The sequence below is a fragment of the Ischnura elegans genome, chromosome 11, assembly GCF_921293095.1.
Source record: "Ischnura elegans chromosome 11, ioIscEleg1.1, whole genome shotgun sequence".
Lineage (NCBI taxonomy): Eukaryota > Metazoa > Arthropoda > Insecta > Odonata > Coenagrionidae > Ischnura > Ischnura elegans.
Genome location: NC_060256.1, coordinates 79426392 through 79448941, shown reverse-complemented (window position 1 = coordinate 79448941; position 22550 = coordinate 79426392). Strand labels below are relative to the sequence as shown.

The window sequence follows — 22550 nt, the reverse complement described above, 5'->3', positions numbered from 1 at the left end:
TATTACATTGTATTATGTTTAATGTTGAATAAATTATGATTATGATCATGTAGCACACCTGGTTGACAAACCAATTTGGTATGCTTTCATCTTACCCTCCACTTACGAGAATACTCACGATATCGGTCCTGGTGTTCAACTCTTAGCTCCATCCAAGCTCACTTAATCCAAAGAGAAAACTCATACCATCTGCATAGATGAACCAGCAAATCACTAGTACTGCGCAAGAAAGTAGCAGAAAGAGAGGGAAGTTTGATGGAAGGAAACTTGAAAAGCAAAAGAACTAAGTAAAAAAATAGGCCTGTTACTACCTAAATAGAGATTTTGAGAGTAGTTTTTTGTTGTTAACCAGGATTATAAATCTTTTAAGTTTAAGTTGTATGTATGTCTGTAGTTAACCCAAGCTAATTACTACAAGTTGGAAATTATTTTATCATTTAAGTCATAATTTTATGAAATATGATTTTACTTGTTATTTTCTGCAACTAAATGATTCCTTTTCTAAATTCAGAGTTTAAGAATCACTGCTGCCCTTCTTCCATCATTGCAAGCTCAATATAAAATGGACCAAGTTAATAGCACTGGAGTGACAGGAAGTAAAGCCAAATTTACCATTGACCTTCCGCAGCACTCACTGAGCTTTACTACGAAGTTGCAGGTAATTGTTTTTTTTATGGTAAATTGCTCTATGATTTCATATTTTATAAGGCTGTGATTGGTTTCATGGTAAATATGTTCTTTATATGTATAGCATTTCTAATATTTTGTTATTGTATGCATCTGTAAAACTTTTGATTTGAAATGACTAATTCTCCAAGTGCAGTATTAGTGGTTTTCATTAGGATGTGTGTATATCACTAAATAGGGTCCAAAAGAGCATCAGTAATCACCTGAGTTCCAGATTTTCATTCATAATAATAATAATAATTCTTTATGAATTCCAGGACATGTAATCAACATGTACTTATAGAACAAGTCAAGTAGGTACACAAAACAAAACATAGACAATAAAAGTAAAAATAATACAATATGCAATGACATAAACTCATCAATAGAATAGCAAGAATTGCTCACGAGATACCAGTAAAGTTGTTTCTTAAAGGTACTTATAGAACATATTTCCCTTAATTCTTTAGGTAATGCATTGAAAAATCTCACTCCAGCATAAACCGGGTTTTTACCATACATGTTGAGATTATGGGAGACAATTCTGAAGTTTTTAGAAGTGCTAATATTGTAATCATGTCCATCACCATTTCTTCCAATTTCAAACATGCTTCTGTATCGAGGGATTGAAACAATAGATGAAAAAATATATAGACAAGGTAATGTAAGAATACCCAGAGATTTAAAATGCTCCCGGCAGCTACTTCTGCCAGAAATACCTTGAATAATCCTAATGACCCATTTCTGGAGTCTAAAAAGCCTAATACTGTATTGTGAGTGGCCCTAGACTACAATTCCATATTTCAGCCTACCTTGGATATAAGCATGATAGACAGAAAGGGCCGTGTTGGTGTCGGTGAGTGCTTTGATCCTTCTAAGGAGATAACATCCAGATGCCACTTTGGTACTAAGAATGTCAATATGCAGCTATGCAGCAATATGGGAGCAAGAACAGACTAAAAATACGTCAAGGAATGACAAAACATGTGTCTTAGACAATAAAAAGGATGCGGATAACAAAGTTTTCCTCTTCATTTCCCCGACAATGAAAAATACTTCTCCAGCCTCTCTACAGTTAGAAACTTACCCCCGTTGCCGGTAGAGATGAACCATGCACGTCCACAGTCAGAGAGCATTCCAAGGGGGTGGGGTGAATAAGAGTAGGATGGGTGGTGCCTGGTTGAGGAAGTGGGGACAGGATAAAGAGAGGCGCAGCGGGTGTGAGAAGGAGGGGTGGGTAAAGGGCCTTCTGCCTTGCCTGAGATTACGTTTGGGGCCCGTGTTTTTTTACGATGCACTCAAGGTCATCTCCGGGAAATGCTAGGGAAGGGGAGGAATGCTAGTGGAGGGGGATTTGGGATGCGTAAGTTGGGTGTCAGGTAGATCAGCAAAAGGCCTCAGGAGAGAGTAAACAAAGGTTTTGAAAAGAAAGATCTCTCGGAATGGGGGAATGGGTAGGAGTGCTATAAGAAAGTTCATGGTTAGAGTTGGAAGTGCCACTTCATTACGAGTAGCCTGCAAAATAAATTAGAGGTAAATAGAATCCCAATATTTAAGATACTCCTCAATTTCATCTTTGTCTTCACCGCTGTCATGTGTGTCTGCTGTTCAGACACTCGCTAGGCACCCGACTGAAGCCCTTTGCACATTCTCAAATGAATTTAGTTCAAGCCCATACCTTACGATTCAGCGCTTCCAGGACAAAAGACAGCCAGCCTCCCTCGTGGATAGATAGCAAGGTAATTTTGCAAAATCATAATACACAGAATCGTTGAATCGCCATTACATTTGGCAATAGAGGAGCCATTTCACCCTTAATATCGGCTCGTGTGTAAAGTACGTATTATATCATCTGTGATATCCTTACTACACCTCCCCACCTAGTTGTTGACAACCACAGTATTTCCGCAACCTTTTCCCCCTCCGAAATGTAATGTTGCCTCTAAAATGAAAAATATTTATTCTGTGATTGAGTGACTTAATTCACTTCCTTCATCTTGTTTCCAAACTGTTGATTTGAAAAGTGTTGTCACTAGTTTGTGTATTTAACGGCAAGAACGTTGAAATTCGAGCGATTTTATGGACTTGGCAGCATTTTCTTGGTATGATTCAATTATGTAGGGTTTAATTGGGAGTGTAAGAAATACTCTGCGCAACCTTCCTCACATGTTAAACTATGAAGTATTGTCAATGCGATGTTTACGAGTATGCACGTAAATAGGGAAATTGTGTCAGCCACAATATTTTTACTGAACTCCTACTTCTCCTCAATCCCTACTGTTAGTTTTTAGGGGAATCCTTTCCCTCCAAAGTTGTACTATCATTTAAGATTTCACACTTTGATGCACCACAGTCAGAAGCACTGATTTTTTTGCTGCTTTTGCCGGAAGAACTAGTGCTGTTGACAAATTTTTTGCCGTAGTTCGTATAAACGAATGCCATTTGCTCCTGGGGACTAAGCCTGAGGTTTGTAATTTCAGAACATTTGGTATTATCAAAACTTCGTATTATCGAAAAGCACCATGTATTTCCCATAGGCTTTTCGCCGGAACCACAATTTCACTATGTATTATGGAAAACTTCGTAATATCCTGCTTTATATAAATGAGAGTTTACTTTACCTGGAAATTTATAAGTTTACTAAGAATAGAGCTGTTATTTATTGTTAGAAACTGGTTAGATGGAATATTAACAATTCATAAATTTTTATCAAATTAAGGTGACTGAGGCTAATCTACCTTCAGCAGCTAGTATTGAATTGCCTAAAGTGCATGTAATGGCAGAATATGTTCAAGATGGCAATAATCCTCCCGAGGCCCAATTTGCAGGTATGTATTTCAAGTATAAGGTCACCATATCATATATGGTGAATGGCGCTGAATTGTACAGAATATTTTGATGCACCATTGATGTTTAATACAAACTGGATTTGATGAGATGATTTAAAAATCATTATAGAGCCTGACTACATTAATATATCGCCCACATGTATTATTGTATTGTGTATGTATATATGTCGAATAATATATTTTTCGACAATTAATAAAATTGAGTGGAGAATATTTAGGTGTGTAAATTTGTCCTTACAGATGGTGTAATTCTCAGGCAGGGCAGCTATTTGAGTGCTGTGGCTGAGATTGGTGTCTTTGAGCATTCTCTCACCACAGATCTGCTGAATCATTTGGTATTTGTCCAGAAAGTCTTTATGAAAGTAAGTGATTGCTTCTCAGTCAAATTTTGATTCCGTATTGATAAATAGCTTGCATGATTCCGTATTGATAAATACGTAGCTTGCAATTCAGTTCTCAAAATCATCTTTTATTATTTTTCTTCGAAGGAAGTGAATGAGGTTGTGCAGAAGGTATATGGAGGAGAAAAGCCTGTCCCCATTTGGCTAGAAGGCCAAGAGGATTCATCTAACTCCTCTCTAAAGAGACTTTTATTCTCTCTAGTAATCCGAATCAAGGTAGGTTCTGTAAAAGTGCATTAGATTAAAGTGAAAACCCTTTTTTAAAGCTTAAAGAGTCAATGACATACTTCATCTAAATCAATCTTGGTTATACAAGTTCTTCCACTTCATCTTATTTTCTGAATATCGTCCTTCCTATCCTCTATTTATTTTTTTCTGTGGTTCTTTTTAATTGGAATGGTAGGTAATGAAATGATATTTTGTAGTTTGTAAGCGACGTAGGACAGTGAAATAAAAAAGTGATTTTTAAACATTGAGAACACAGCTATCGCTACCTGTATAAATTCATTTTATTCCATCCAATACATCTTATGCCATGAAATATGAGTTCTTTATGTATGTAATGGATGTTTTAACATTGTTAAATTTTGAAAATATTTATATTGTTTCCCTAAATAATGCTAAAATTATGTAAATATCATGACAACCTACAATCATCATTTCACGATTTGGTATCTGAAGTTCATGCCTAGCTAGACTTGTCATTTCAGCTCAGGGGGTTAATAAGGCCTATTCTCTGAGCCTCAATTAAAAGCACTCTACTGACATGATGCAGCAATTATTTGATGAATAATTCCTGGAAAGTAAGAGGGACATATAGAAGGAATGCAGTTGCATTAGATTTACCCATGTCTGTCTCCCACTAAGAGCTACATATTTAGCTTGCTTTTTTCAGTTTAATTAATGTTATTTAGAATCCTGATGGCCTCAAAAATGGTGCTCGATATTCTTAAAAAAAAATAACAGGTGTAAAAATAATTTGATATGGGCTCACTTTCGGCTGTCTACAACAACAAAATCATTCAAGTGTGTGAAACTTTTTCCTTTCAACCGTTCACTCTACGCGGCAAGAGATATTGTATTGCCTAAGTTTAAACATGTTCTTTGCTCTTGGATTTAAGTGAAGAATTCTATTCACTAAATGATTTTTTTGGAGAGTAATACCCGGAATAATTTGTTTTTGATTTGTTATACTTGATGAAGTATATTGTGCTTTATTGTGTTTGATGTTGAATAATTGTATAAATAATTATTATTATATATTAAAACTCAACAGTGGTGTCCTAAAGGTTAAAATATGAAACCTTTAATCTCCACAGCGAATTCAGCTGACAGCAACTACCCCGACAAATTCTGCCGTTCGTCTTGAAACTGGTGCTGTAGAATTCCAGCTATCCAACAGGGTGCAGAATGTGTCCACTGTGCCCCCATCCTCCACAAACTCGCATAGCCGTCCGAGACCTCAAAAGCAAACCAGTGTCGGGGATGATAATATCTCAGGCAGTGGAAACATGAAGGCACCGCCTAATGGTGCCAATGGTGTTGGTCCTGCTACCATGAAAATATTTGGCAAGGCCCAGGTTGATGTGAACTTGAGCCTAGGGCAGCTTATTAAAAATGTGATGTTTGAGGAGGCTGAACCAGAATTTCAACAGTTTGCATTTTTCAAGACCAGAATTGGTAAGAATTAGGATCAGAATGGCTATATTTACCTTCATGCTCTATCTGTGATCATCATATAATCAAATTAAGTACTCCTTAGTCTTTAAGCCATCCCTTCACTAACCATAGCCTAATGGTAAATAAATTTAAGCAGTAGCTCCATTTAAAGTATCTTGTATGCCTAATATACGTTTTGTTTTGGCTATTAAGTATTTAACAGTTACTTTATTTTGTATTTATATAAATTTTACTATATAATGATATCCAGCAATTGTAAAATAATTGCATTTTGAGAGTATAGAATTTTTTATTTGTTAAAATGGTGTTCATTAGCTCCTGCTTGACTTACAGTGCTTGTGCAAATCATTGTGTTGCATTTTGCTTTGTCATAATATCCATTCTTCTGTTACAAACTGCCCAAGTTTGTTATTTGGGTGTTATATTTCCTACATGTATTAATTGAAGCACTGTATGCAGTGGTTGTTTTATTTTATCCCTGCTAATATTTTTTTTTTTTTTTAATTTTCATTATTTTTATATGCCATCAGTCAGTGAATGTGTTCTTAATTTATAAATCTGAAGCCAGAAAAATATAGCCCAATTAATTTCTTGACAATGAGGAGATTCATAGTCTGAGTTGAATATTCGTGGTGAAAATACAGTCAGTACTCTTTTTTAGGCCTTCGTAATGCATTCCAAGATGAAATGATGCAGCGTGGGGTTGGAAATGTTGGTGACAATGAGGATGATAAAGAAGTGGTATTAATTACTCTTCGAAGACCATTAATATATATTCAACCTTTGGCCGTTGACAAAGCTATTTTGGTCTGGCTTAATTATCGCAATGCTTATGAATACTGGAATGAGCAAAGGAGTTGTCTCAACAAGGAAGTACTTACTGCCACTCAACAGGTTTGTTTATTTCTTTTCCAAATATTTGTTGAGGAATTCCAGTAATATGTGTGTGCTTTCTCATCGAGATGACATCTTCTTCAGGTCTTTGAGAAAGTTCCATTCGGGCAGCTTACCAGTCAGCTGAGCTCACCTCACATGGGAACATTGTTTTTGCAACTCACTGTGGATGACATGGGAATATGCCTTCCTTTAAATGCTCTCCCCTCTGTAAGTTATGAGATTAATTTTTGGCATGCACTTTTTCATTAAAGTTGCTTACCATTTTTTTTATTATTACATATTTGCATTAGCATAACTGCCAGTTGATGGTCAACAAGATTTTTGTGTTACTTTTGTTTTTAGAGAATGTAATTCAATTTCACATTTATTTTAAGATAAAATGACGAAATGAAAGAAAGTAATGCACTTGATAAATATATCCATGATGAACTGATTTCATCTGCCAGGTTTTTTGTAATTACACTTTGCAACAAATTGTTAGGTAGCAAAAACTTTTCGAAAACTAGGCTTTCTTGATGTATTTACACCTCTGTATTACAAAATTTATATTCAAAACATTGTATCACTCACAGCTTTTGCGCAATCCACTCGAGTTTTCAGTTAATGACAATGCAATCAATAAGCATAATAATACTGCAATTCACTGTGTAGGCTGAAAGTTTGGAAGAGTGTGAAAGGTTCCATCAGAATATCTAGGTAACGGAGCAATGATTCTGGAATGTTTTTTATGTTCCGATGATGAGTGACTACTGCTAGATGATTCAATGTGAGCACACAGATTATTTAGTTCCACATTCCCTGTAAGCATGTTTGCTCTGTGCACATTTCAATATGTTGTCAACTGAAATGTAAATTGTACTTGAGCATGACTCCTTCACCATGTAGGTGCCATTTATGTATATAAATACACACATATATTTGTTGTTGATATTAGCTAAGCGCATGGTGTGCCCTGTAACAGTGCTTGATATGATCTTTTGAGTATTATGTTTTTAAACAGGAGGTAGAAATACATTAGGAACTCCTACTTTTGTGAAAAAAGTATTTTCTCTGTTGCTTTGTTTAATTGGGTGGCAGACTTAATAAAAATAAAATAAACACTCAAATGAAGATAGAAGTTTGGTTTTTTGGATACTATGTTGCTGTAAAATTTTGCTTTGCCTCTATTTTCACCCATTTCCACCGGATGTGTTGAGATTTGTTGTTTTCTCTTTAAGGCTTACAACATGGCCCACCGCAAAGGCACTCATCAGCAACAATCTGGAATGGATTCAGGAATGGGAGGGGAGAGTCGTGGGGCTGTCGTTGTCACACTGGAGAGCACTAGCATATCAGCTTGCAGCTCTGGATCATTGGTCAGCAAAGGTCGCTTTGTTGGCTTGTGCCTTCGCTTTGCTGACGATTTCGAGACTAGCTTGGATGACTGGAAGCCTGATGCGGCTGATTCAAGCCTCACAAACCTTTGCGTTGTTTCAGAAGGAACATATGAAGTGTGCAGTAGAACTATTGCTCAAAAACAAGGTGGGGGTAAGTATATCATTTTTTTAGCCTCCCTCTTCATGAACTGTATCATAACTGTGTTATAATATTCCAAAAAAGTTTAGAAATAACATATATTTTCTGAGAATTATTGATATTTCACAAAAAAATACTCTGCAATTATGTACTTCCCATTTCCTAATTTGTCGTAAAAACTCTCTCAAAGAATGATAATGTTAAGGTTCCTACCTAATTTTATGTTTGCCATTTATCAAGCTTTGACTCCAACTGTCAAGTCATGATGTAGATGTTCACTCATAATATTGGCTTTTTATCACGTACATATATTTTCCGTTAGTATTTATGCCAATTGATTTTGCTGCTTTTCTTTTTTGCCAAGATGAACTAAGCTAAATAAAATTATGTATTAAGTGTAAGACCTGCAATTCCTGAGAATGATAGCTCAGTTTGTTAACCAATTGACTGCTGATCGAAGGTAGCCGGGCTCAGATCCTGTCTAGGTATAGATTGTCCTATATTTATAAAGTGATACTTTGAATGCAGAGAATGCCAAGTGGATCCTGAACGTTCAGTGGCAAATGGAGGGTGTGGACATACACCTGGACGTAAATGTTGGGAAGCAGCTCTCAGCTTTGGGCCATACGCTGACCACGCTAACGGGTGCAGAAGAGGAAGAAGAAGAGGAGGGGTTGATGCAGCCTGGTGGAGGTATGGGCGCAGTGCCCACGGACTACGATGACAGTGATGAAACTGATAGAGTTGATGGCACCAGAGCATCACAGGTAAGGAAGAGTTGTGTCTCAGACGACCTGATTCTCTCTCCTTTACCTCTCAGCCAGTTTTTTAATTACATATTTTCATCTTTTTGACCCAGCCATTGCTATTTTTCTAAAGAAAGTAATATCCAAGTACTAATTAAGACAAGAGAGAAAATATGTTTGGTTGTTATTGTTTATGGTTCCCTGCCGTGGATTTTTAGACAAAATTGCCCATTGTGCCGGCGTGTTTCTTTTTTTTCTTTCATTTTAATACTTGGATCCTTTCCATTTGAGTTTTTTTAATGCATTATCCTGTGTATGCCACGTCGCCAAAGTAGCTGTGACCTATGGTGTGCTATGAGCAGCCAAAGGAAAGGCTCATCCTTCGGTCATAATGATCGAAGTGGCGTGGAGACGGGTACCTTGAAACAAGTTCTCAATCTCCACGTCACTTTGATCATTATGACCGAAGCGGCGCTGAACGTGATAATCGGTTTTTTGGTTGAACTTGCTTTCCACTTCTTGATTTTCCTCTTAAGTAACAATTCCTGTTAAATGCTAATTTTGGAAACATCCAAAAATACCTATGAAAGTACCTTATCTTGCTAGCTTTGTATTTATCAATGTATTTTCCAACCATGTCACTGAAAGCACTTTTCCTGAGTAACCTTGATTCTATTGGAATGCCGGTTGGTAGGATTTCCAAAAGTTGCAATGGTAGGAATAATGAAAATTAGGTAATCATCTATGGTCAGAGTGTGTGTTAGGTTTTCAAGAGCTAAACCAAAGCTACTTCAATTGAAATTCTAGTATTTCATTCTTTGTAAACTTCTCTATGCAGTCTTTTAGCTGCTCACTTCAGTCTTATCCTCTATTATGGTTCACCTTTTGGAGATATTTTGTGCTAATTATTTTTGTTTTTATGTATCTCACGCATGCACCTTGCCTTTGATAGGGATTCCACCATCATTTCTGCATCAGGAGATTTTTAAATTATATTTAAAGAGGTTCAGTAGACAGAGATTTTACTGTAGGTCCATTTTGAGTTCATATTTTCTTTTGAACCTTTCAGGAGAGCATTGGTCTGCGTCGTTCGAGGCATTTGCCCGGAGACAACCTCCTACAAACATTTGCTCGCAATCCATCCCTGGATGCAAGACAAAGGTCCAAGCTCATCGAGAAGGAGATGAATGAGCAAGCAAAGATCATCAATGACCTTCGCTCCCTAGGTGCATCTCATGGAACCATAGAGCAAGAGATGAGAAGGCTGTATGAGTTGGAGGCTATGGTTTTCAAAGACTTTCGTCGAGACATGATCCAAAAGCTGAGGAGACAAAGCGTGAAAGCATCATCAATCAAGGGAAAATTAGGCCTTGGTGGAGCTGCATCATCCGGTGTGATAGGTGCGGGAAGTGGTCCTTTGGGCCTGGGTAAGAAGCCCTCAGGCATTAATGCATCTGGGAGGCCGGGAACTTTCCGTTCACATTCATTTGTGGGCTCATCCTCTCCAGATCACCAGCATGAGATGGAAAGGTAGATCATTTATGTTAACCTTATTTATTTGTATTGGCCGAAATATTGGCCAATTCTATAGTTATCTATAATTCTATCTATAATTATGTCTATAATTATGAAATCCATAGTTATAAAGGGAATGATAAAAACCAGATCATGTAAGCTCAAAAATATTTAGAAAATGTCCGATTCCCAACCATTTGCTGAAAATTTTATTGAATATGTATAACATTATCTTTCGTACTTAGCAGTCTCTATATATTGACCTAAGCCAGAAGCTTTGTTATGATAAAATTTTATTATTAAAAGGACTTTTCAATTGTCACTCTGGACATGATTATGAGCAACCTTTGCTCTTTTGGTACTTCACATGGAACCGTATAGCAAGAGATGTAATGAAAAATGAACTCAGTCAGTGTGAGCAACATTGTTTCAATAAGGGTTACTCATTTGCATCATATTATTGGCAGAGTTGCCAACCTAATTTTTATCGTTTCTTGTCTGTTATTTTAGCAGTCCAGAAGATGCTGGCATGATGGCCAGTGGAGGTCACACAGGTAGTTTTGAAAGCTCGCCTCACTCAGGTCCATCTCGGTCCACCTCACTGCGAGTCAAAGGTCTTGGACCAAGGGTTACATTTAGTGAGTGCCACAACATATGCAGGTAAATCTATGAAATTATTCAAATTCATTTTAGTTTGCCCTTTATATTATTTTATTTAGATAGATTTTATGGTATTTAGATTTTTCCAAAAGAGATATTGTTTGTGAAACTTGAAAATTTATTACTATGAGGCAGTGGGCTCGTTCACCAGTTTTGTATAATAGTGGATTTTGGTAGTGTTTTAAAAAAATTAAAAAATCCTCATTTATCCATTTTTCAATCCATCACCTACTACTCAAGCAATATGTGGTAAAAAATTGGCGACTTTAACCTTTTGGGAGATAAGTTGATGACGCCAAGAACTCATACTCAATGTGTCCTCTCTTCTCCACCTCTCCTTGGCCTTTTCCTTGAGCCACAGGTGGTTAGCATTTGTTTACACTTTTTTGAGCATCTCCTCCCTCATTGAAAGGTTCTCACTGAATGAATTAATGAGCTGAAATATTGCCGCCCGCTCACGAAAAGTGAGTGGTAACTCAAGTAATTTTTTTACATTAAACTAATGATAGAAAAACTGAATGAGGAAGATTTTTTTTGTTGCAACTTATTCTTCCCTTCCATCCATGAAATTCTATTAATCAATTGTGATTTTGGTCTAAGTGAACGACCCCATTGTTTTGTAAACAACAACTATATTAAAATAATAATGATTATTTTTATTTGTCTGGTGCTTCATTGTTACAAATTTAGGACATGTCAAGCGAGGTACAAATACAGTGCAAATAAAAAATGTTATGAATAAAATTCATCCATCATATTATAAAATAAGGTTTTCATAAGAAACTCGCAAAGCTTGTATTTGAAGAGGAACATAGTTTTTACTCTCTTAACTTCGGGTGGAAGCTAATTAAATAACTTTAGGCCCATGTGCCCAGGGGAATAGCCCGCCCGAGTTTATTGTTCTTATATGTGTTTGGTGGAGTCTTAAGCATAGTCTACCAAAGATAGTTGACTTATGCTCCTGCAGAATAATGATTACTATAGTTATGGCAGTGATGAAAATTATTTTTCTGGAATATCATGTTTTTACTCCTACAGTTCAATTAAGCCTCGTTTGTCTGGCCCACCAGAATATCCCGGCCTTGGCACGAGACTCTATGACCAGTGGTTGCTGACCCCTTCTCAGTAAATCTTTAATGATTCTTTGTGGCATCTAAAAGTTTACACCAGTTATGCTCATTGCCACTGTAGCTGATGTACAATTTGATGTTTCTCCTTTTAAAATGTTTCGAAACCCAATTGAACTTTTGTGCACAGTACCCAAGTATGGAAAAATTTTGTGCACTCTCATTTATGCTACAGCAATGCTGATATTGTGATGTTGCAATCTTTATGACGCACCTTATATCCCATTGCAATTGGTTCATGATTTGGGTGTCAAGTGGATGGCAATGTGAAATTGTTATTTGTCCTGAAGAAGATGAGAAGTCTTATCGTCTTCTGTTCAAGCTCACTTCAGCATACTGCACTAATGCACATCAAAGTCTAGTTAATTGCCCTCACCTTAGGGGTGTGAAATCAGGTTTGAGTAGAAAAACCTGATGCATGCTTGTGTTTCACGTGAAAAATTCCTTTTGAATTACGTACATAGATTTGGTAAGAAATATGTACTCCTTTTAAATTCCTGAAGCAAATGATTAATTAAGAAATCAAAAATGAAGATAATGCTAATAACTTCAGGCTGTACTCAGTGAAGCCTTTTTAATATATGTAGATAAGTATTCCACTTTGTAAATTTCACTATTTATGTTTAATGGACACGACTGGGGATCAGTGGTGGCTGGTGCCTAAGATCAGCAATGAGCTCCTCCCTGAATAAAATTCATGTTGTTTAGGCATGATGTAGTGGAAGTTCATCGTATTAAAATGAAAATTAGTTGCACTTTTCCTCAATTATTTTAATGCATACCACATGTTTTTGCTCTCAGAGCCATCATCTTGTACAATGCTAGCTCAGATGGCTCTGTGAGCCGAAACATGTTGTACGCATTAAAATGATTGCGGACGAGTGCAAACACATTTTATTTCAATGTGCTACTCCCCTCCCATCATCCCCCTCCACTGTCCTGTCCTTTCCTCCTCTCTTTATGCCTCCCTTGAAATGAAATGTTTGGAAATGTAAAATTTTTACACACTTATTGCTGAAAAATATGGTGCAAAGACTGCTTCTTCCTGGTGTAGAATTTATATCAATCGTCCTAGCTATGAACCTTAAGGAGGCTAACTTATTGTATACGGAGAGCATACACTTAGCTGTTCCTATAATATTCTGTAGGAAGGCCTTAATCCTCTTGATCAGTAAGGAAACTGTATTGTGTGCAGGGTAGCGCTGTCCGATGCTGTGTGCACAGTTTATTCAGGAGGCACATACAAAAAACAGTATTTTTTACCAGATGATAAGAATTCTTGCGAACTTGTAACTACGTGCCACAGCAAGCAGCCTTTTATCCTGAGAGGAATTCTAGCTCATTATCAAATATTTAATGTACTGTAGCACTCCAGCACATTGATAACAGGTGCCACTGCCCAGGATTATTAAACTTATGTGGTGAACCTTATGAAGTGTTGTACATATATACATTCTTCTATTTCCCATTCTAAAAATTAAGATGATTTCTATCATTGATACACACTAGATTCTGCATTGAAATCTTTACATCTTTTATTGTATTTACTATCTTATGAATCTCAGTTGACAAATAGTTAATTGTAATGCAAAACTCTGAAACCTCAATTGCTAGTTTTAAAGGCTGGATTATTATTTTTGATTCATAATTTGCAGTTGGACATGGGCTATAAATTGTCATCCTAATCTTAAATCTCAGGAGTATTATCTCTCCTGGATATGTTGCGAAAGTGATGTCATTACCTTAATATAATTTGAAATTTATAAAAAGTATTTGAAATTTGAAAAATAGTATCTCATTGTCCAAGGAAGAGAGAGGAAAGGATTCACAGTATACAAATTCTGGGCTAAATACTGATTTATTGCATCTTTCAACAAAGACATCCCGTGTACAGTATAAATTATATTGCTACATATCTTTTAACTTTGCTGCATAATGTGTCATGCTAAGAAAGATTTAGGTCTATTTCTTATCTTTTTATCATTAAATTTTCCAGATAACGATATGATAACGATAATGAGAAAGATAACTTTGAATAGTAAAAATATTTATTGCATTCCTTTTACTTTTATGTATACTATCAAGAAGTCATTGAAAGTAGACTTTCTTTTTGATTTATTTTCAGTGTCATTTTTCTCATGTTTTCTAATGTTTAAAGACTTAATGCAAGGAAATGAGCAAGATTTATGTGAAACCAATAGGATGAAGAATGAAAGTTTGGATTCTATCCATTTTAATTCAAAATATTTTCCTCTCATTCATCGCTGAGTAAATATATTAAGTTCCTTGCATGTGAATATATTCAAATATCATCTGAATTTTCAGTTATTATGTAGTACATTCTTAGAAAACCATGCTTCTAAGTGCTAAAAATTCCTAGTAGATGATTTTCACAGAGCACTTTTTGTCATCTAGTACTGTGCTTATTTTTTATAATTGTCGGTGAAATTATACTGTCAGAGTAATTTATTTAACTGTTGTTTGATTGCTTAAATTTAATGGAGAACTTGCTGGCTATTTGATGGTGGTAATTGGGAATGACAAATCTTGTCCTACACAAAAAACTTAAGGGATAAGTATTGCTTCATTCCCACAATAGATAGTGCCAAACTTGACAAAATCCCCACTGCTCTGATAAAGGGCATGTCTCTAATGTTTTACCTTTTGTTCTGACTTTGAGGCTGTTGCTCTCTTGTAGCATCCTGGTCTTGCTCTACAGGGTCAAGGGACTGATTTCAGGAATCAAGTTTAGGCTTGGTTTAAGTTAAAGTATATTTCAAATCTCAAAAAGAACTGAAAGAATGCATTTTTTGGCTGATCTGAGTTTGTATTGTGATCTATAGTCCCTAGTATTTATAGCCATAATATTGTAGGTGTTTTAAGAGCCATACAGGTCATTCAGGCATATCACAGATACTGTAATTTGTATCCAAAAGGGCAGAAAATACCTGTGGCCTCACATGACCTGCACTTCTTATTTGGCAAGCGAGGGCGGCTATATTGCATTTGGCATTGTTCACTCCTACTCTTTCCCTTAGTACTCCCCAACCCCATTGACAAAACCCGCCAAGAGTGTTTGTGCTCTAACAATAGGCATCCTCCCCCAAGAATTTTAGCCATGTTTGCTCAACCACAAAGATAAATTAAACTGGTATAATCATGGCCATGTATCGTGCATATCATTTGTGTTGTATTTCTCCATCTCTGAGTGAGTGATCAGGGAAGTTATTTTACTTTACAATTCAACATGTAGTTAACATGTACAACACAACATATTTATATGTACATGAAACAATATTGGTTATATCTGAGATACATTATGTTAATTCAAATGACTGTACTATCCTTGCAAGTTCTCCATTAAGTAGTCCTCGCTATGGTTATCTTGAAGTGAAAATATCAAACTAATTCATATTTATATTTTCCTTAGTTTTCAAGATTTTGGGTTAAATTTTTTGATTATTCATATGATGCTCGTGATGGGCATCTGAGGTTTCATTGACCATGTTGTTATACTTAGTTATGGCTGAAATTTCATTTAATGGAAGGATATTTCATTATTTGATGTGCATTCAGGGTATGAAAATTGTGAATTACATGTACTTTAGGTGAGGTAATATTTTTGTCTTTTCCCATTGCTTCAGCTGGTTTTTCATGTATACTCATTTCTGTTATGGTTAAAAAATTTTATGATATGTTTTCAACATATTGATGACTCATTTTTTCTCTGAAATTCTATGGTTGATGCCATTCAAAATAGCTGCATGAAATAGATGTTCATGATAAGCTTGAACCATGTTTGAAAGTGAATACATATCGATATTTATTCTTGCTATCTTTATTATAAGTAAAGCAAGAGATAGCACTAAAAACTTATAGTTTTCATTTTTACCATCTCGAAGCTTTTGGCATGACGCTTCAAGGCTGTTCCATGAAAAGAAGTTCTTATTATCATTATAAATTTTACCTTTTAATAAAGGGTAGGTGTGAAAAAGTATGTTTTCACACTAATCTATTGACTGGAACCCTCATTTTGTTATTTTAAAAAAATTTCATCAAGTTTTTATCCTTTGTAATTCTGAAACACCAGTTGCAGTAAATGTGTATAAAACAGCAATTACTGGACATCTCACTACTTAGCCCTTCGTCTGAAATGTGGGCTACCATGATCTTGTCCGATTTTAAAATAGTGCCTAAATATTTTTAGACTTCTAATTTCATGTTTACTCCATCTTTTTATTTTAACTACATAGCTTTTTCGTCTGCATTTGTGTCACTTGATGGTTTTAAATTTGACAACTTTGTATTGTAAAGTACTTTTATCAGTTATCATGATATAGTGTGGTACACACATGAATTCCTGTGGTAAAATTGTTCATTTCATTAAATGCAAAAACTTGCAGAATTCAACTCCATCTATAAAAACTTTCCAAAGTAAATAAAAAATAATACTTGATGGAAATGGATTGTGTATGCCATTACAGTGGCTCTAATTTTATTTGTTCTTCTGTGGAAATTGATGATGATAGCCAATCTAATTATATTTTTTATGCCCTGTTGCAGTACCCCATCACCATCTAGGCAGTCTTCCTTAATAAGTGGTGGTGATTCAGAGTTAAGTTTAGGAGAAATTGAGCTCAGCGACGGTTGGCAGCAGAATCAGCAGAAGCAGTTCATTCAGGATTCCCTCTCTCTTTCTCAACCCACCGAACACACTGCTTGGGAAGATGAGTTCAAAGGAGTGGAATTGAGGAGGCATCATTATTCCCGTAGTCATTCTGACTATGGTGGTGACCTCACTGATGGAAGGTATAGCCTAAAAAACTGTTTTTGTTTTGTCAATTCATAATTTTTAGGGATATGTTGTTTTCACTTTCATTTTGGTTCCTGTTCTGTTCCTGTTCTTCATCAAGTTTTTTCATTCTCACTGGTTAATTTTTAAAAGATATTAACTCTGGAAGAACTGAACCTGTCATATTTGTGAGAAGCCACTACTGTGAAGGCTACAATTCCTACATTTTCCACTGTACTGCCTCTATTTTTCCTGACCTGTAATAATTTTTGACGATGATAATGATACCTTAAGTTCAATAATTTTGACCGAATGAGAAGAAACATTTAAACCAACATTCCTTAAGGACCAAGACCCATCAAAATGAGGGGTAGAAAGTTTTGCAGTATATTTTGTCGTTCCTTGTTTTTTTATTCTTTCTCACACCGTGTGCATTCCTTCTGGAGTACTTTATGGGGTAATTCTTGCAGTAGGTACCTCCATTTCATACCTCTTGAAGGAATTTTAAAGATGAGCTCATGTTTTTTCACATGCCGATCGTATTGCAGCATCAAAGTTCCCAGGCTCAGTGCTATTCCCTCTCTTCAATTTGTTATAATGCAGTAAATTTACTTTTTTTCTACCCTATCAGCCATCAAATTCCTTATGCAAATAGTTTTAGCATGATTACAAGAAAAATATCATGGAATATGCAAGGTGCCTAAAATTACTATCTGTTCAATGAATCAGTAATCTTATAATAGCAGATCTGTTAGGGGAGCTGTTATCTATTGTGTTCTTTTTTTCCAGTGTTCCATTATTATCACCTTATGCATCTCGTGATAGGATGCCTGTTCTTAGCCCAGGTGTTACTCCTGCCGGTGGAAGTTCATCTCCTTTCACCCAAAAAACTCAGGAGCCAAACATTGATTTTGAGCTGGATGTGAAAGTGCTCATCAACAGTGGTAAATGTGTGCTTCACACAAAAGATCCATCAAAGGAAGAAGAGCTGAAAGTGTAAGCTAGTTCAATTCTTTTTGTTTTACAATTACATCTGGAATATTCAGTAGTTAGTCCATTTATGTTAAATTTATAGAATTCAAGAAGACATCCACCAGTGGCATATGAATTGAATGCCATACATTCAAGGCATTAATCTATATTTCTGTGGTGTGTATAGTCCTAGGCCTTTGTTGCAAGAACTATCGAGTATTTATTAATAGCTCTAGTATGCTTTCTTCAATTAGTGGACATTTGCCCTGTACTTGCAAGAAAATTTTTATCCCACGTTGCTTTTCCTATCTTAGCATACAGCTTGTTTTAGATGATTGAATAATTTTACTCCTATATTTATTAGCATTGTTTTTTTTAGCCCTCCATTAATTTGTATTGTGATTATATGGAAACCATCAAGAAAGATTGTTCTGTAGGTAATTTTGAGTGGTACAAACCTTGCTTTCTTCACTATGTTCGATTTACATAATCGTATCCTTTGATGAAATTAGTCACAGTTGCAGTTGCATAGAAAGTAAATGAATGTTCATGGGCTCTAAGTTCACAATGTACATAATCTTTATTTTATTTTGATGTGATAATACTTAATATTTTTAATTAAAAAAATTTAATTAACCTATTTTGTTCAATAATAATAATAATAATATTTTATTAACTCCGTTGGGATACAATTATCCATGGGTTTCGTCAAGATACAGAGAGACATAAAAGAATCACAAAACGCAGATTACAAAATATCATTAAAAAAAAAATTCTTGAACACTAATAACATTTATATAATATCATTAAAAAATTCTTGGACACTATAATAACCTTTGTTACATAGCAAGCTTCTCAATCTATTCTATTAATTTTTAATTAATTTGTAATTTTACCATTTAAATGAATAGTCATACAAATACTATATACTATACTATATCAAAAAGGTACATCATTCAGTAAATTATTAGTATGAGACTAGGTTTACCTAAGATTGAACATATCTACTTGTTTTTGACTAATTTACCAATTCAGTTTACTACTAGGTGTTTAGATTGCTTCTTGGCCATTAACTATGAACTACTTGCGTTTTCATACTGTATTCACCTCAATAAGGACCTCTGAAATCACCATGGTATTGTTTTATTTGTGTGCAATAGCAAAATGAAGAAGGAGCGCAGTGTTTCCGGAGGCATTTTTGACTTCCCCAGCAGTCCCAACACTTCACGTCGTGGATTGAGTGGTGGTGGGAGCGGGAAACAAGACTCTGGCAGTGGCAAGCAGGTGGGAATATCAATTTCTGGTGTTGGAATGGGAGGAGGCGCCAACAGACTTCGCTTTCTACACGCTGGAGGCGGGGGAGGAGGTGGAGGTAGTTCTACAAGCAGTTCAGCCACTGTAGCCCACCTCGTTGATATAACCATATTCCACATTCCTGGTCTTGATGTGAAGGTCAGTTAAAATCATGACTTGCTCTCCGATAAATATTTTTATTTTTTGTTTGAAGTTTAGACCTCTTTTCCTTCATTGCTATTCTATTATATTTTTGAAATCCTGATTTTGGTCTTAGGCTCAAGAACTGGGTGAACCAAGAGCCAAAGAACCAACCCACCTCTACTTAACACATTCCGTGCTGACCGTTTTTTGAAGAAAATGCCCTGTGGCTGACTTTTTGGCAAAAATTTGTATTTTTTTATTATTATTTTAACGACGTGATTTTATGATTTGTGATGCCTGCTATATGTTTTCGCACTTTTTTTTTAAAATAACCCTTCATTTGTTAAAAATTTGAAATTTAAATTTTCTAAGTATCCTGTCAAACTTTTGATACCTTCCCGCAACACACCTACATATTTCCCTCATTTCTTTGCTCTTTGTCAGTACTGTAGCGAAAACCCGTTCAGACTTTAATGCTTTCTGGAAAAAACTAATGGAAATAGTAATGCAGCAAACATTATTTTTATAATCTGGAAATGATACATTCAAATACGATTTTAAATGTTTTATTGCTCAAAAGAAAATATTGCGAGTACAGTAAAATTCGGTTATAACGCGGTTCTAGGGGGACATAGTTTACACCCGCGTTATCGGACAACCGCGTTATTACGGGAAACTGCGTTGGAAGCAATAAAAAAACCCTTAAAGGTAATTTTCATAGCCAATTTATTTGCGTAATACATTATTAAATTATTTATTTTATGATTTAGACGTTCTACTTTAACGGGATTTACTAAAATACTCGGATATTTTCTTTTGCCGCGATAGTTGATGGCGTTTCTTTGTCACGTAATTTTTTATGCTTTGCAAGTGCAACAGATGAAAACTATCGCAATCACTTTGTCCTTCCAACCAATTCATCAATTCACTTATATTATGTAATAAATGGCCAATTTTTGGCATCTCGACCTCACATTCGTCTTCTTCATTCTCGCTCTCATCTTCCGATGATGCAGCTGTTTTTGCGCGGCTCTGGACTGCAGCCACAATTTCTTCGTCACTCTTATAAGCAGATACAGGAGTTTCCTCGTCTTCGCGAACCCAGGCCTCGAGATCACTCACAAATAGTTTATTAGAAAGAACATCTGAAGCTTCACGTGCGTCCTCTTCCGTGAAACCCATAAACTCGTCTTCGTCTTCCATGCTATCGCCCGCTGTATACTCGCACTTTGACCAGCCATTTAGAAATGTAGCTGAAGTTATTTTCTTCCATGCCAATCCAATATTATAAGCCATATTCTTCAGGGTGACTGTTTTCAGATATTCTTGTACCTGCAGTTCTGAATTTATGACACTAGTGAGCAATTCCCACCGATAGAGGGCTTTAAATGCTCTGATTATCCCTTGATCCATGGGCTGAATAAGAGCTGTCGTATTTTTTGGTAAAAACGAGGCCACTATTTTACCATCCCTCGATATCAAAAGCTCAGAAGACGGATGGGCCGGACAGTTATCTAACAGAAGTAGTGCCTTCTCTTCTAACGTTTTTGATCTTAAGTGGCTCTTAACCGATGGAACAAAATCTTCATTGAACCAAAATAAAAAAATGTCTCGAGTCATCCAGGCATTCTGACTATTTTTGTAATTTATGGGTAGTGCTGTCATATTAACGTGCTTGAAGCACCGAGGACTTCGATTTTTACCAAAACACAGAGGTTTAACTTGTGACTTCCTGATTTGTTCGCGCACAGCAATAAAGTCGCTCTTTCTTTGCTCATTTTTATTCCGGATTTATTTGCCGACTTCTTAATATCAAGTGATTTTGTTGGAAGCAATCTGTAGTAGAGAGCGGTTTCATCGCAGTTATACAATTGCTCTTCAGTGTACTCACCCTCATCAATCATCTTGCGTAAAGTCCCATAGAATTCTCTAGCTGCTACACTGTCACTGGAACGCGATTCTCCTTGCATGTTAACTTGCGCTATCCCGTGGCGAATTTTCCACCTCGATAGCCAGCCAGCAGAAGCAACAAAATCATGAGCACCACCTATTTGTTTATTTAATTTAATTGCTTGTGCTTGTAAAAGTGGACCGGATAATGGAACACCTTCACTGCGCTTCTGAACGAACCACGTCAACAAACATTCATCCACATCACCAGCAGCACTCAATCTGGCCTTTTTTCTATCAAGTCCTATTTCGTCATCCACTTGATGAACAAATTATCGTAATTTATCTTCTTCTTTCATCCAACCACGAATAGTTCCTTCAGGAACACCAAACTCCCTGAATAAACTTGATTTTGAATCACCGCGCTTCACTCTGTCGATTATGCCCAACTTTTCTTTAATTGTGTAAGTTTTCCTTTTGGCAGACATCGTTTTAACCCTAACATCAATGAAAATTTTCGTAAAAAAGTAATTTTCATATTCATATTAAGCCTAAGACAAAGGTAAAACAGCTCCTTCATCATTAAATGCTCGAAGCCTGTGGGCATTGAGTACCTACCTTGGTTTGAGCGCCGCGGTGCGAACGTACGAAAGAGAATTATCTCAATCTCCCTGAATATCGAAAATTATTATAGCCATGCAACACACTTTTCAGCTCGAGTTCACAAGACACAATGACCGATCAGGAATTGCCGAGTTTTTTTTATGGCTACGAAACAATGTATGGAATACGTCGCCAACCGCGTTAATACAGTCGCTTGAAGTAGCGCCGTTGCGACGCGTCGGTAGTCACGCCGAGATAAAATTCGCCACAAAGTTACCTACCTCAAAAAAAAAGGTCAATGTAACCATTTCGGGGGACATGGATAGACCCGCGGTATATCCGAAACCGCGGTAAAGTGAGGCGCGTAATAACCGGAATTTACTGTATTACAAATATTTCCAGCAAAAGTGTTGCTCCCTATGGTGGAAAAATTATTATGAACGATATGATATCCTCTGGATAAGATTTTATAATGATATACATTTGTTTATAAATGAAAGGGAAAATTTGTATAAACAGTGAATTGTTGCAATGAAACATATTGTTTTACAAATCAAAAATTGACCAGCATTTTTAGAATAATTTTTCAGTTACTAAATACTTCGCATAAAATAATATCTTTTTAAATAAATATTGAAATAGAAAATATAAAAGGTAAACATTAAAAAATAATTTTTTCCCGCTGGATAAATAATTTTCTGCATCACAAATTCTTGTGATACTTCTCGAAACAGTCAAGACACAATCGAGGATCAGATAGGCAGGTGGGGCTATAATATGATGTATCCTGGTGGACATTC

At 36.0% G+C, this 22550-nt stretch overlaps 1 protein-coding gene across 6 annotated transcripts in view; it reads left to right on the top strand.

The window, feature by feature from the left end:
* Positions 1-22550, top strand: part of LOC124168440 (transmembrane protein KIAA1109) — a 149988-nt gene that overhangs the window by 91028 nt on the left and 36410 nt on the right. For all 6 annotated transcript variants that reach the window (XM_046546680.1, XM_046546679.1, XM_046546677.1 and 3 more), the window contains 14 exons: positions 512-658; positions 3386-3494; positions 3756-3877; positions 4004-4132; positions 5236-5596; positions 6258-6490; positions 6575-6700; positions 7711-8020; positions 8537-8775; positions 9824-10284; positions 10780-10929; positions 16620-16865; positions 17638-17844; positions 18981-19272. In XM_046546680.1, the coding sequence (XP_046402636.1) occupies positions 512-658; positions 3386-3494; positions 3756-3877; positions 4004-4132; positions 5236-5596; positions 6258-6490; positions 6575-6700; positions 7711-8020; positions 8537-8775; positions 9824-10284; positions 10780-10929; positions 16620-16865; positions 17638-17844; positions 18981-19272 (3132 nt within the window). The remainder of the gene's footprint in view (positions 1-511; positions 659-3385; positions 3495-3755; positions 3878-4003; positions 4133-5235; positions 5597-6257; positions 6491-6574; positions 6701-7710; positions 8021-8536; positions 8776-9823; positions 10285-10779; positions 10930-16619; positions 16866-17637; positions 17845-18980; positions 19273-22550) is intronic.